We start from the raw sequence: 16,983 nt of genomic DNA, 5'->3' as shown, positions 1-16,983 counted from the left end.
ATATATATATATATATATATATATATGAAATAAAAGATATCGCTAAAAGAATCATAAACAGGAAAAATTATTCCATACGGTGCGGTGTCCGATCCGGACCGTAAATCCAATAGAATTATAAACAGGAAAAATTATTCCATACGCTGCGGTGTCCGATCCGGACCGAAAATCATCTGATCTACGGTCCCGATGTATTTCGGTGACCCCACATAAATTTAAAAAAAAAACGGAAATAATCCTAACCGTAGTTCACTGTGATCTACGGCCAAGATCGACACCGCATGCATCTCTGCATGCGGTGTCCGCACGCAATAATTCCTCCATAAACAGGGACTTCAAGCTTTTGTAGCTTGACTTAAAGGGTCACTTACATAAATACCACCCATTTATAATGTATTTACATATCTAACACATACTTTAATTTCTATATTTATATTAGGGCTGTAAAAAAGGATCATTGTTAGCAAACAGCTCGTGTTTGGCTCATTAAGAAGCTCGTGTTCGGCTCGTTCGTTAAGTTGACGAGCCGAACACGAACAACACAAATAAAAATTTGTTCCTTTGAGTTCGGCTCATTTCGGCTCGAAATACAACTAATTAATTAATTAATTATATATATACATATTTCTTGGGTAGTATTTTTAAAAATTTTAATTGACTACAAAACTACAAAGATTTATAATCATATAAAAATATTAATGAAGAAATTAGAATAAAAATTATTAAATTAGATTCAAATAATATTTTAAATCTTGCCCTAATCCTTAACATCTTATGGCTACGTGAGTAGGGTTGTCAAAACGATTCTTTGTTCGTGAATGGCTCGTGTTCGGCTCGCCAAGCAAACAAGCCGAACACGAACAAACTTTTTGTGTTCGGCTGCTTTACACCCCTATATACAACCTAAATATTTCATATCACATAAACAATACCACTATTTTAACTTTCAAAAAAAAAAAAAAAAAAAAAATACACAACCTAAATCTTTCATATCACATAAAAAATACAACTCATGGGATAAGTAGGCATTTTACCAACTCAAACAATTATGTTATTTAGCACCTTTTCATGCATATAAGGTGGGCCACATATGTAAAAAATTGAAGTTTCCATATTAAACAAGTAAAATGTTACATTTGCACAAAGTGAAACACGGCTAAATAAATTTAAACACATAAGTTGTATCGTCAATAAACTACAAAGCAAGCAAAAGCATTTTATTACCATCACCACGTATCTGATTGATTCATTGCGCAATAAGTCATGCTACCATGAGCAATACAATTGCATTGCAGAAGTATAATTGAAGGCAAACTAAATCAAAAGAATAATTGAGCAATTTAGCTAAATATTATTTTCATAAATTCAAATAAAAAAAAAAAGTTTGAGCTAAAAAGCAAGCTGATGTATCATTCATTGTGCACTTAAATTGTATTTGATACATTCCCCCCATCAGCAGAGGGCCTCACTTCAGCAAATAGATAAGTAGAAAAAATTCTGCAACATTGAAGTTATACATACCCTGACAGCCTTAAGCCTACGCTAACATGTAAAACTACTGATCTCCATCAATATTAAAGAACATGCACCTCTCTTCGAGAACAGGAAGCCAAAAACCCCAAATTTACTTATTTACTTCAAAAAAGATAACATCCAAATACTTACCTATTGAAATTTGAAAAATGTGCCATTAATTATTGTTCTGCAGCTCTGAGAGCATCACCCAAATTCAAACACAAACTACTTGTCATCGTCCTCCTCCCAACGGCTCCATTTCCCTTTCTCATCATTGCAACGAACTCACTGTAATCTATTTGCCCATCCTAAATAAGGACAAGATTAAAAAGTAAGAAAAAAGGGGCCATTTGGGAGCACCAATTATTTTTTTATTTTTATTTTGTTTTTGTTTTGTTTATTTTTTTATTTGAAACAAAAAATGTTTGGTCATTTGATTAAAATGATTCTTTTTGACGATGAGTGTTTTTAAAATATATTAATTTATTTTTACAAATAAAATATAAAAAAATATAAAAAGAAACTAAACGAAGATGTTTTTAAAAACAAATGAAAAAACAAAAACAAAAGCATGAAATAAAAGTGATCCCAAACGATTCCTAATACTTTGCGAGGAAATCATTAGAGAGAATGAAAACTCACATTATTTTGATCTATCTCTTTGATCATTTCGTCCAGATGGCCATCGTTGAGTCCAAATTCTCTACAAGCTTCGGAGAGTTCATCAATGGTTATATATCCGCTGCTATCTTTATCAAAGTAAGCGAATGCGGATAACAAATTTTCTTCCCTCTCCAACTTATTCAAGTGGACAGTAGCGGCAAGAAATTCACCATAGTCTATGGTGCCACTGTTGTCGATATCAGCCTGTGAAAAATTCAAGACATTGGAAAGTGAATGAGCTATTTTGTTTGAATATTGTGCTACAAAAGTAAATAAGCTATTTACTTACAGCGTTCATTAGAGCCTGTATTTCATGCTCGGTAAGTTCAGAGCCCACTCTTCTCAAGCCATCTTTTAATTCGTCAAATGTTATTGTACCGCTGTTATCTGTGTCAATCATCTTAAACAACTCTCTAAGCCCGCCAATTTCTTCTTCAGACAACTGCTCTGCTATAACCTGAAAGCAAATACACTATTTCTGATGAAAATCTGAAAGTGTATGCTTGTCAGATATGTAAGATTTAAAGGTTGAGCAAGTCGACATTATAAGTTCTGAAATTCAAGTTCTTGTTGTTTTTTTGATGTGTGATGTGGTACTTTGATTATCTTATTAGTTTTGGTTTAGTTCTGCAATTCAGTTCTCGCCAAATTCAGCTTTCTTGTGCACTGCTATTTGTTCTCTAGAGACTACAACTATCATATTGTGGCAATTTTCAATTTTCATATTCTTTACTTTGGTTCTTGCCAAGAATTGAAAATTGAAGTCTTCATGGAATCTGAAGACGCTGAAATTGAAGATTATAATGTTTGAACATATCTTTTGAGTAACTTGATTATGCACTCAGCTCGGTCCCTTTTTTATTATAAATATAAACCTGAAAATACGTGATTTTCATTCCATAGTTCAATAAAATTCATATTTCCTGGCAAGCTTCTATGTTAGGTTGGATGCAAATTTTTTAATTTGATGCAAGCAAGCCTTAACAACCTCTAACAGATTTAACTTTCTAGGAGATACTTTTTACACGTACTGTTGTGAGACCAAGATGTACTAATTCGTGACCTATGTATTCTTATTTTGCTTTCATCTACATACTCTATGATTGATTTTGAACGGCAAGCTTTTTACATTTTAGTTTTCCGTTTATTCAATGATATGAATCCAAAAGCTCAATGTAGATGGATTAATTCTCAATTTTTTTACAAAAGCTCAGATTTAGATGATCTTTAAATTAATTATTTGAAACAAACTCAAAGTATTTTCTGATTTTGTATCAAAGAGACAATTTTGCCTAAACAAAAAATAGACATTAAGATGAATTGCATCAAGTCCTCTAATGATACAACAACAACAACAACAATAGACCTTTATCCCACTAAGTGAGGTCAGCTACATGAATCATTTTCTCCATTGAATCCTATTGAGTGTCATATTTTCATTTAATTCTAATAAATTAAAATCATTTTTTATACAATATAACCAAGGCTTTCTAGGTCTACCTCTGTCTTTCTTAACATAAGTCGAATCTAAAACATCTACTCTCCTAATCGAATCATCAGATGCTCGACTTTTAATGTGAACAAACCCATCTAAGACGACCCTCTCTAATTTTTTTAGCCACTGGAGCTACACCAAGCCTATCACGAATATAATCATTTCGCATTTCGTCTCTAAGTGTAAAGTCACCCATCCACCTAAGCATTCTATCTCGGCAACACTTAACTTAGTTTTATGCTTCTCTTTAAAGGCCAACATTCAGCGCCATAGAGTATTGCAGGTGTCACCACCATCTTATAAAATTTTCCTTTCAGTCCAAGCAGTACTTTTTTATCACACAATAGACCCGAAACATTCCTCAACTTCAATCAACCAACTTGAATTCTACTAATAACATCCCTATCTATATCACCATTACTTTGAACAATAGACCCGAGATATCTAAAGCGTTTACACTTTTAATAATTTCATCACCCATAGTTACATCTCTGTCACAAGAGCTACTACTCCTAAAATTACATTTCATTTATTCACTTTTAGTTTTATTCATATGAAGCCCTTTAGACTCCAATGTAGACCTCCATAATTTAAGTTTTTCCAAAGCTTTTTCTTTGGTCTTATCCACGAGAAGGATATCATCAGCAAAAAGCATACACCAAGGTACATCCTTCTGTAAATGTCCAGTAAGAGCATCCATAACTGAAGCAAAAAGATATGGGCTCCTAGATGTAATCCAACTAAAATAGGAAAATATTTAGTCAATCCTCCTTCTGTTCGAGCACAAACAACAGGTCTAGTATACATATCTTTAATGACTTGAATATAGGTCATATCAACAACTTTCTTCTCTAGAACTCTCCAAGGATATCTCTTGGAACCTTATCGTTTTCTAAATTAATAAAAATCATATGTAGATCCTCCTTATTCTCTCCAAACCTTTCCATCAAACCTCTCAATAAATGTATAGCTTCCATAGCACACCTGCCTGACATGAATCCAAATTGATAATGAGAAATCTTTGTAATATATCTTAACCTATGCTCAATTACCCTCTCCCATAATTTTAAATTAAGACACATAAAATTAATTACTTTATAATTTGCACATTCTTGTGCAACCCGTTTATTCTTAAAAATGGGAACCAAAATAGACTTCCTCCACTACTCAAGACATCTTTTTAGTTATTAAAATAATATTAAAGAGTTTAGAGCCAAAAAACTCTCAAATCTCCTCTTTATTTCCACACTTCAATTAGGATACTATCAGGTCCTACAGACTTTCCACCATTGATTTTCTCTAAAGCCTCCTCAACTTCTTTTTTAATAATGCAACAAAAATGAAACATTTTATTATTATTAGTCATATCAAGATCACCAAGATCGATTGTATTTTCAGAAACTTCATTAAAAAGTTTGTTAAATTTATTCACCCCCCTATGTTGAATATCGTTTTCTAAGAAAAACACTTTTTTATTTTCATATTTAATACACTTTACTTGAATTAAATCTTTATTTTTCTTTTCTCTTTGTTTGACTAGTTTATACACATATTTTTCACCCACTTTAATATATAATCTATTATAAAGATCACTAATAACAGAATTTTTAGAAGCACAGATTGTTCTCTTAGACTCCCTATGAGCTATTTTATATTTTTTTCTCAGTTCTCTAAGCTTTTACATTCAAACCAATTTCTATAACATAACTTCTTATATTTTATCTTTTCTAGAACATTATTCTCCCACCACTGACTATTTTTTATTTATAAAAACTTTTTCTTTTGATTATCTGAGTACATCTTTTGCTACTTATTTAAAAGTCTTTGTTACTTTATCACACAGAATATGTTTCTTCATGGACATCCAAAATCTTGAAATTTACTCGTAAAAATAATTTTATGTCTTTTAGGTGCCTCAATCTAATTCTACGACAATGATTCCTAATATTCTTTATTTTACAACTCATCATCTCAAAATTTAGAACTAATAATTGAAATTAAGTACTTAAAACCTCGTTTCGAATAACCTTACAATCTTTACATTCTCGACGATATCTTCTTCTTAGAAGAAAATAATCAAATTGAGTTTTATTAGATCCATTTTTATAATTAATAATATGCTCATCTCTTTTCTTGAATTAAGTATTAGCAACACACGCTAAAGCAAAATCTAATATGGCTCTACAAAACCTTCTAATACTCTATCGATATGTCCATTTAAATCTCCTCTAATAAAAATTGTTTCTTCAAGAGGTATCATTTGTATAAAGTCTTTTAGGTCATTCATTTCAGAATTTTTATTTAGAGTCTATATCTAAACCTACTTGAGAAGCATAAGTACTTATAATATTACAAAATTTTTGTATCAACAATAAATCTTAAGGGCTATAATTTTATCTTCAATTCAATTAACTTTTACAACATTATCTTTCTAACTCTTATCTATAATTACACTTACACTATTTCTAGTGTGACTTTTACCTGAATACCAAAATTTAAAACTCAAGTTATCAATCTCCTTAGTTTTTTCTCCAATCCATTTAATTTCCTGAATACATAAGCTATTTATCTTTCTATGATTCATAATATTAATTAATTCTATTAATTTAATTTTGAGAGTACCTATATTCCAAGATCCTATCCTAATATTAGTTTCATGAACTAAATTTTTTACCTGCATCCGTCTGTAATGCGAGAACTCTTGCTTATTTAACACTACACACGGGCATCGGTTTAACGGTCCTTACACATTTTTCACTGTATCCAAACTATACAGCGCTTAGCTTACAGAGGACGCCCTAGCATTTACACAATGATCAAAAAAATTCATTGCATGATTTTTTGATAAATTTTACGTTAGTTGTCGACTACTTAACGCAACCCTCCACCTTTCACATCAGAGAATTGGGACCCAGCAATGCCAGTGTTATCAAGTCCTCTAATGATATTGAATAGATTAAGGTCTGCATAAAACATAACTAGAATATAAGCTTGTATATAAAGATATGCAAGCAATTCATCATCATCAACATTAGGCTAATGCTAAATATTTAAGGTTAGCTTTATGAATCCTTAATTCTCTTTCATTCTTGTTGAGCATTATTGCCCAAACTAGTAAGTTAATTTCTTGCGAATTTGTTTGAATGATTTCTCCAACAAAGCATCTTAGATCTTACTTTTCATTCATAACCAATAACTATTAATTGAATCTATATCAAAGCAGTTTAGTTTTTTATTCTTCCAGAGCACGCCACTGTCGTTTGAACTACCTTTTAAAAAGATATCAATTCAAGATTCTCTCTAATATAACAGTTTTAATTATCCTTCCTAACTTTGTCGCACCTCCCTTTTCACATTTTTCGTTTTTTCCACTCAACTTAGCTTTTTTTTTTTTCTTTTTTTCTGCCTAAAATAGAACTAAACAGGCCCAATTGTTTATTTATAAAATTTATATTTATATTTTCCTATGATTAAACCGAACTAAAGACACTCACAAGTTATTTCAAGTTTCAAGTAAGAAAGGAAAACTTTTAGTTTCTTTATTTGAAGTTAATTTCAAAAAAGTCGAAGATTTGGAGAGTTATCCATGCACATCTGTCAAATAACTATGAGGTGTTCTAAATTCATAAAGTATAAACTTTATGAGATAACAATTTTTAATCATATAAAAAAATTCTACTCAAAACTTGCGCTTAGCTTACAGAGAACGCCCTAGCATTTACACAATGATCAAAAGAATTCATTGCATGATTTTTCGATAAATTTTATGTTAGTTGTCGACTACCTAACGCAACCCTCCACCTTTCACATCAGAGAATTGGGACCCAGCAATGCCAGTGTTATCAAGTCCTCTAATGATATTGAATAGATTAAGGTCTGCATAAAACATAACTAGAATATAAGCATGTATATAAAGATATGCAAGCAATTCATCATCATCAACATTAGGCTAATGCTAAATATTTAAGGTTAGCTTTATGAATCCTTAATTCTCTTTCATTCTTGTTGAGCATTATTGCCCAAACTAGTAAGTTAATTTCTTGCGAATTTGTTTGAATGATTTCTCCAACAAAGCATCTTAGATCTTACTTTTCATTCATAACCAATAACTATTAATTGAATCTATATCAAAGCAGTTTAGTTTTTTATTCTTCCAGAGCACGCCACTTTCGTTTGAACTACCTTTTAAAAAGATAGCAATTCAAGATTCTCTCTAATATAACAGTTTTAATTATCCTTCCTAACTTTGTCGCACCTCCCTTTTCACATTTTTCGTTTTTTCCACTCAACTTAGCTTTTTTTTTTTTCTTTTTTTCTGCCTAAAATAGAACTAAACAGGCCCAATTGTTTATTTATAAAATTTATATTTATATTTTCCTATGATTAAACCGAACTAAAGACACTCACAAGTTATTTCAAGTTTCAAGTAAGAAAGGAAAACTTTTAGTTTCTTTATTTGAAGTTAATTTCAAAAAAGTCGAAGATTTGGAGAGTTATCCATGCACATCTGTCAAATAACTATGAGGTGTTCTAAATTCATAAAGTATAAACTTTATGAGATAACAATTTTTAATCATATAAAAAAATTCTACTCAAAACTTTAATCACAACTTTGAATTAGGAAGACCATGGATTCACATTTAAGACAAAGAAACTAATACCATAAACTTAACAAAAACGAAAAAAATTGAGAATTTAAATTTCCATATTAATCAGTCTGTGCCTCCATAATCTAAAAAACGCTCATAGAGTAACTACATAACACATTCTAAACAGTGAAATTTTATGAGAAAAGAGGTAAAAAAAATAAATAAATATATAAAATAGAGAACTCTTACACGTAAAGCCATCTTTTTAAGCTTGTTCATTGCAGAGAACTGCTTCAAGCGCGATAAAACAGCTGAATCTAATGGTCTGTCGGGTGCCACTCTATCATCAACAATCCATGGATGACCTAGCATAGCATAAGTACCAAGAGCCAAAATGATGTCACTGTTAAGCTTGCATAAAATTCAAAAAGGGGCAGTTAGATATACCACCCAATTCCTATGTATCTACGTATCTAACATCTAAGCTTCACTTTTACAGTTACTCCACCCAAATTTTTCATAGCACGTCAAAAATACCAGCATTTTAACTTCTAAAAAGTGAAATACACTCTTCATGCATAGGTGAGGTGGTTTGTTCGTAAAAATAGAAGTTTAGGTGTTAAATATGTAAATAGAGGTGGTTTGTTTGTAAAAATAGAAGTTTAGGTCTGTAAGTAAATCTTCCATTCAAAAAATAATAACTGGTCTGTAAGTAAATCTTCCATTCAAAAAATAATAAATTGAAACAAACTCATTGACACGATTATTACTTCCAGAAGAGCAGAAGAATGCTGATCAAATTACTCACAAAGAACTTGGTGAGCTGTAAATCTCTTTTTCGGATCTCGATTGAGCATATTACGGATCAAGTCTTTAGCACTGTCAGAAATGCTGGGCCATGGCTCAGATTCAAAATCCAGATGCCCTTGTAAAATCTGCCTGAAGATCCCCGCTTCAGTTTCTGAAATTATCAGAGGACTCGATATATCAGATGCTTGTTCAATTAGAAAACTACAATTAAAACACGTGGAATAAGAATATGAAAATTTACACAGATACCACTGAATTCTTATGTATTTACTAACACCTAAACTTCAATTTTACATAGATACCACCTTACCTATGCATGAAAAGAAGTATTTTACCTTTTAAAAGTTAAAATAGTGGTTTTTTTTTTTTTATGAAAGATTTCGTTGGTAAAAAGTGAAAAACAAAATTTGGGTGTTAGATATATAAATATATAGAAATTGGGTGGTAATGAAAAACAAAATTTGGGTGTTAGATATACAAATATATAGAAATTGGGTGGTATGTATGTAAATGCTCCATGAAAATATTAAGGGACCTGCCCAAAAAGGTGGAACTCCGCAGAGTAAAATATACAGGATCACTCCAGCACTCCACACATCTGCTTCTAGACTATAACATTTACGTAGTACTTCGGGTGCAACATAGTAGGGGCTTCCCACTACATCAGACAGCATTTCACCTGCAACTCAATTAAAATAATATCCATCAAATGAAAACAAACAAAGAGAAAAAATAGATATAAATCTCGCTGAGAATTTTGAGATTTTCAGTACAACTGCCTTCAAATGTAAAGAAAACCAGCAAAAAAATAGAAAAAAAATGAAAAATGTGAAAACGGTCTTAAGCTTCACAGAATTTTTATTAATGAGCAAAGTGTCAAAATAGTCCACTGATTATTTACAAAATCCATTTTAATCCCATAATTTATAAGAATGTCAAATTAGTCCCCAAAATTTTGAAATGGGTTTAAATAGTCCCCAGAGAGGATTATTTTAGCCCCTATTAAAAAAATATCGGGGACTAAAGTAACACTTTTAGAGACTCTGACTCTAAAATGAGCCCATACAAAGAATCAGGGTACCATTTTGCCACCTTTCTTTTTTTCTTAATTTATATGCTTTGGACAAGGATCATCATACAGATGAACATCAAATCATAGATTTAACAAATAAAATCACTAAATAAATATGCAACCTGCTAAATGCTACCCTGTAACATATTAACTGCCATACATGAGAATAAAATAAGATAAACTTGTCTTCGCTCAGCAAGAAAGAGAGGCCCTAAAAATAAAGAGAACTCCTAATCTCAATCCTTTTGAGAATCTACTGAAGTCTCTAGAGGCTATATGTGATTCACTGATTTACAAAGTATTCCGTCAGACTTAATGACCCCACTCAACCTCCAACCTTCAACCTTCATCCTTCATCCTTCATCAAAGTAATTATAGCATTAGAGTTCCCTCAATCACTCAATAAGGTAATTATAGCATTAGAGTTCCCTCAATCACTCAATGTTCCATAACATCATGTGCAAAGTTATAAAACTCATTGTAGGCCTTTTCTCTGATAAAGAGGTCCTAAGTCCACCTCATGGGCTTCTTGAATATTAAGAGCAATAAGGACTTCTATTACACTTGAGATTGTAACTATTGGTCTCTAGGCATCTTCAATATTAGAGTTGTAAGCTCCAAAGCTTCAAGTTGCAAGCTCCAAAGCTTAAAGTAAATAAATGTCAAAATTTATAGGACCCTTTTTGATTTAAAATACTTGGGAAGTGCCACATCATCATAAATACCACAATCACTGCAGGAAAATACCAATGTCATAATGAACAATTTGTCGAAAATCTTCTCCAATTTATAAAAAAAATGGCAGTTAAATGACACAAAAAATTTGTTTAACATTTCTTTCTTGAAGATTACAAATAAAATCATGTTGAAATTAGTTAAGACGTGCATAGAAATAAGGAACATAAATAAAGTAAGGAGTTATATAACAGTGTTATCATTAATTATATACAATTATTATATCCAAAAACTTGACCAAAATATTGTGGTTGACCCAATAACTTTCAAAAAATTTGCTAGATGCTGAAATGAAACAAAGGAAGAAATGATCCCAAAAATTCACATGGAACTTGTACTAAATCGAAATATATATTACCACATAACACATTTAACTTGACAAGAATCAGAGTAACATATATAATATTAAATAAATCTATAGATCTAACAAAAATCTTATTGAAACAAAAAAAATAATAAAAAAGGGGGTAAAAGGAAAACCTTGAGGAGAGGTGGACACAGTAGGAATGGTTCAAATTGTTACAACTAAAATCAAATCACTCAAAAGGTCTTGCAAGAAGGTTGGGGCAGAAGTTAATGGTTCAAATTGTTCCCTAAAAATACGGGACGGGCCCTGTACAATCATCATCAAGTCAAATGTCTGATATGGACTTTGTACTAAAAAAGTCTCAAAGAACTGGATCCATTTCCATCCATATTTATTCCTCTCTGAAAGAGGATCTAAAATTGCTCCTCAGATAATTGAATTGGTCATATCAAGCCTTTAAGGTCGGACCGCATTTACTTTTAATTGGTTGATTTTCCTATCACAAAAGAAATCAATAAGCTCTCCAAAATGAAGCCCAAGTAAAAATAAATCATGAACTAAAACTTCTGGAAGTTCATCCCCATCCATTCCACCATAATCCCAAAGGCATAGCAGTCATACAAACGTAATAATATCCTTAATTGAAAGTACTCCCAGCTATCGGGTTGTAGATGTAACAAACCATGGGAGCATACAAGAAACCGTAATCACTGAAATCTAAAAGAGATGAACTTCTATCTAAAGAAGAAATCTCTGAAGACATTTTAAATCTATCTTTGAAGCTACACGTCAATCATGATACTTACTGATGCTCAAAATGAGTAAGGATGACCTAATCTAATGAGAGGTTTGAATGATGCTAATCTAAGCTGCTCGCATCATAGAATTTCCTTCATAAATATCAACTAGAATTCTGTTGAAGCTGGCTCATCACTTAACTGGGATAGATTAAAAGAGATTGAGGACTTGTTGGTTTTAATATCTTTTAACTCACTTTTACGGTGATAGATACTTCTTGTTATGCTAATGGTATATATGTAATCAATAAGAACAAACTCCGAAATTCCATTGAAGGGCGCTTAAGAAAGAAAATAAGATGAATGAATTAACTAAGAAAATGAAGGTGCATTTGGGGAGCAGCGCGGCGGCGGTATGGTGCCACGCCGCAGTTTTTCCTATTTGCTAAAACTTTTTTTTGCATGCATTCTAAAAAAATTTGTAGGTAAAACTTCCGTTTTCCCACCATATCTGACTACCTGCGATGGCTGCTAGAAGGCAGCGGCCTTGCCTTTTATTTTTTGTAACAGCCACAACTATTTGAATAACATCTTCACTACAACTTTTTTTAACAGTTGCAGCTACCCTAAACAAACCTTAAATCAAACGAAAAAGTACACAACCTACGGCCTTGCCTTCTATTTTTATTTTTTTTATTTTTTATTTTTTGTAATAGCCACAACTATTTGAATAACAGCTTCACGACAACTTTTTTTAACAGTTGCAGCTACCCCAAACAAACCTTAAATCAAACGAAAAAGTACACAACCACCTAAGCTAAATTTGAAGAATTCCTTGGAGCAGAACCAACATAAACTAATTGAATTTTAGAAATAAATAGTAAAAAGTTATAAAATTCCAAAAACACTTTTGGAGAAAGAATGCAAAGTTCAAAAAGGAAGTTGATGATCCTCATAGGAACCTTTCCAAGTTCCTGAGCTAACTCCAAAAGAAACAACCAAGTGGTTTTTTAAAACAAACAACTAATATACAAAGTTAGCTGAACATGTGAATGACAACTTTCAACTCATGCAAAATTATGGATCATGTATTTCTTGAGTTAGTATCATATGAAAAATATTAGTAAAACAAGTCATTTTAAGAAATCCCATTCAGATGTAAAGATCCATTCTAAATGTGCAATGAAATTTATTCACAAATGATGATTGAATCTTTAGATTCTTTGCCTTTTAAACTTAATTGCGTGCATAACCAAAAAGATTATGCCATCCTACGATGTCTGACTTCATACATGAGAATTGGAGGGGTATGGTTTCTTGCTCTAGCAGGACAAGAAGGCAAATATATAAATCTAGATTAGCCTAATTAGACCTATAACTATTCTTTTCATTCTTGGTGATTTTGTTAGAGGAATTCCATCTCTATTTTGCTTCCCTTCATCAAGATTCCACCCAATTTTTATGGAGATATACTTCAAGCTTCCTTTTTAGTTTCATAAAAAGAGAATTTAAGATTATTAAATTAACTCTAAGTTTATATTCCTCCATACAATGAATAATGGATTTATCTGTCTCCTCGCTCCATGGATATAGGACATTTCTTGAATATTTTGTCTTTTATTATTGCTCAATCATGTTTAAGAATATGGTTCTAGTTTTTTTTTTTTTTTAGGTTAATTTGATTGATCTTTTTACTACCAAACAGAGTTGTTTGGGGACTTGTGCTATGAGACTATAGTTATCAAGGTAATTAGAATGTATATGATCATATAATTACTATGATTTAAAACAAATCACAATATCTTGATCATTTATAAATTATAACAATTTTCTAGCTCATTCAAAAAATTCATGCCATGAAAAAATTAAACTTAAACCAGCACATCAACGATTAAATAATCAAATATACACAAAGTAATAGTAGGTTCAAAATTCATCATGAGATGTGAAATGTAATTGTTTCTCCCTCCTGGCATTGATATTAGTAATGAGTGGTTTATAGAATGCATTCGACCTAATACTTCATGAAGATGTATCAATCTTTGTGTTGGTAAATTCACATGTCAAAATGAGGAAAAATAAGAAGCATCAAGAAATGTTGCTCACAAGGAAAAAATTATATCAAGTATAAATACATTCAAGATCTTCATGATCTTAAAGAGAATAACATTTGAAGATGATGAGGATGGCTGCATAGAGAAAACAGAAGATTTGTATATACTGATGTAGGAGCATGAATGACAATGAAGATGGTGTAAAAATCAGTAGAAAAAAAAAAACACTCTATATGCATGCTCCAAACTTGAACAAGTTCACAATTTCAGTTATTTAAGCATATAAATTGGACACATAGTTCAAAACAAACTATTTAGCAAGAACCAAACTTTGAAATCGTATCATTTTCATAAATTTTTTTAGTTAAACAATTTAACAATTTATACAATGCAAAATTATTCCAAATTTAATTAAGTCCAATAGGTGTATTTAAGGGCCCCATTTGACATGAGCAAGTCCCTAAGGTGTGATCAAGCACCTCGGACATTGAAATGCCATATCAAATGAAGGAACTTAATTCTTTTCAAAGAATGTCATCACACCCATCCAATCCAAATCATCCTAGCCTTATCAAATTCTTATTTTATAAAGTATTAATGTGTCCCTTACATCTACATGTCACATTTATAATGTTATGGTCACCTGGATCGCATAGCTACACTTCTATCTACGAGAGTAGGTTTGTCAAACATGTTGAAGCTCTCATAGCAGATATTGTGATATAGAAAAAATATGACTTTTTAAGCATATTATCACATTAAAATGCAAATTGTCCATTAAAAAATTGAAAGGAAGTTATCCCGCCCTTACAAGGGGTATCAGGAGAATGTATAAGAAAGCTTGATATCTTGTAACTTAACACAAGTAAAGAAAAGGAAAGGCAGGAGAATATCTCTTGCTCTGAAAAACAATTCTAAATTTTTGCAGATAAAAGAAAGGCAATTAATTGGCTGGCCCCAAAGTATCTTCACAGATAAAGAGCAAACATAGATTACAGTCAAATTAGTAAATATGGGCGTTATCATCTATTCTACTGCAATTTTTCATGAAATTATTTTAAAAATTAAGCAAAATCTAATTCAATACAAATTATAGAAAGGCAAAATAAAATTAAAGCAACGTTTGACATAAATATTTTAAAATTTGGGCCATTTAGAAACAAATCACCCAATTCTCATGTATTTACATAGCCAGCACCAAATTTTTCATACCGCATCAAAAATATCATTATTTTAACTATTAAAAAGTGAAAAACAACTTTTTCATGCATAGGTGAGGTGGCATGTTATTCAAAAATCGAAGTTTTAGGTGTTAAAAATGTAAATCCATAGGAATTAAGTGGTATGTATGTATATCTTCCTTGTCTAATTTCCGGACTAATATGAGCCGTAAGAGGCAGAAATTCTTAACCAAACCATGCAAAACACTAACACATAAATACCAAATTCTGTACCTCTACGCGTAGCACGGCAATTTCAATGCAACTCTGAACTTCAAAAACACTCAACCATTTTCATTGGATAGAAAAACAGTAAACAGATAGACAAAAAGAGTACAACGCCATCAAATGGTCAGTCACGAATCCACAAACCAGAAAAGAATTCATAAACAAAAAGCTCATCCACGAACCTGGCTTATAGAATACTGAGAGGCCAAAATCCGTTGTCTTGAGCGGCGCATCCTCGTCTGCATTCGAGAACAAAAAATTTTCTGGTTTGAGGTCCCGATGCATGACGCCCAACGAATGGCAAGCCTCGACGACCGCAACGATGGTCTTGATGAGCTGCGCCGCTTTCCGCTCGCTGTAATGCCCCTTCTGTATAATCCTATCGAACAATTCCCCTCCGGCGCACAACTCCATGACCAAATGCACAAAAAGCAGGTCCTCATACGTTCCCTTGATCCTCACCACATTAGGGTGCTCCGATAGATGGTGCATGATCTGGATCTCACGCCAAACGTCCTCATAGTCCTCTCTGCAGAGCAGCTTCCGCTTTGGAATCGACTTGCATGCGTACTCCTTACCATCTGACTTATCCACGCAGAGGTAAGTTGTACCGAACTGGCCCTGACCAAGCTTCCGCCCAATCTTGTAGTGGTCGCGAAGATTCGAGGTCTTGTAGGGGAGAACTGAAGATGGCTTTGACGACGAAGCGGGAGGTTGGTGAGAAGAAGACTGCTTCATTGGAAGAGAAAGGTAGGGGTTTAGATGATTTGGAGAGTGTTCAAGCTTTTTGATCTGATTACGGTGGCGAAGCAGGGTCTAGTGTTCGGAGATCTAGGGTTTCAGACCGCATCGGGGAATGTGATTCGTGGTTCTTTTATAGGAAAGCGATTTTGAAAACGAAGAGCGCTTTGGAAGCCATCGGAATTTGGTTGATGAGAAGTTGAGAGGAAGGAGAGGAACGGGGAGAATAAGGAAGATGAGAGGAGTCAAGACGGAGGCGAAGAAGTGCAGAGAAGTGGTCTTCGTCCTCCATTTGGATGGTACTTGGTGTGGGGAAGAAGGAGAAGGTGCAGTGATATTTCTTATTTTGTTATTTTAATTTTCATTATTTACCGTGTGAAATGTATTGTAATTTTTCCTCGCCGAATCTGCCGTCCCAAAGCATTTTATGCAGTTATCAAATAACTAAATGTTATCTTTTACGTTTAAATCGCTCAAATTTTTTCGCCGCATCTTGTTCGTGAACAGCTCGTGTTCTACTCGTTAAGTAGTTCGTGTTTGGCTTATTTTTTAAGCTTGAAATGTAAACGAGCCGAACACACCGCTCAAATTTTTTCGCCACATCTTGTTTGTGAACAGCTCGTGTTCTGCTTGTTAAGTAATTCCTGTTTGACTTATTTTTTAAGCTTGAAATGTAGACAAGCCGAACACGAACAACAATTTGTTCGCTCGTGTTCGGCTCGAAATGGCTCGAAAAAAATATATATATAACTTTTTATATAATAATATATTACATATATTATTTATATAATAATATATTATATATATTTATGTCTAA

The 16,983-nt window shown here is 32.4% G+C and overlaps 1 protein-coding gene across 1 annotated transcript; it reads right to left on the bottom strand.

Moving 5' to 3' along the window:
• Nucleotides 1-1,390: 1,390 nt before the first annotated feature.
• LOC110030534 (calcium-dependent protein kinase 24-like) lies at nucleotides 1,391-16,549 on the bottom strand. The gene is made up of 7 exons (XM_020733280.1): nucleotides 15,608-16,549; nucleotides 9,608-9,751; nucleotides 9,071-9,223; nucleotides 8,512-8,627; nucleotides 2,468-2,635; nucleotides 2,158-2,382; nucleotides 1,391-1,823 (listed from the first exon to the last, which is right to left on the bottom strand). Exons 1-7 carry the CDS (start codon nucleotides 16,161-16,163, stop codon nucleotides 1,695-1,697), a joined length of 1,491 nt encoding a protein of 496 aa, XP_020588939.1. The 5' UTR covers nucleotides 16,164-16,549; the 3' UTR covers nucleotides 1,391-1,694.
• Nucleotides 16,550-16,983: the final 434 nt, after the last annotated feature.

Source organism: Phalaenopsis equestris, unplaced genomic scaffold, assembly GCF_001263595.1.
Source record: "Phalaenopsis equestris unplaced genomic scaffold, ASM126359v1 Scaffold000735, whole genome shotgun sequence".
In the NCBI taxonomy this organism is placed as follows: Eukaryota; Viridiplantae; Streptophyta; class Magnoliopsida; order Asparagales; family Orchidaceae; genus Phalaenopsis; species Phalaenopsis equestris.
This window is presented reverse-complemented; position numbering and strand designations above follow the sequence as displayed.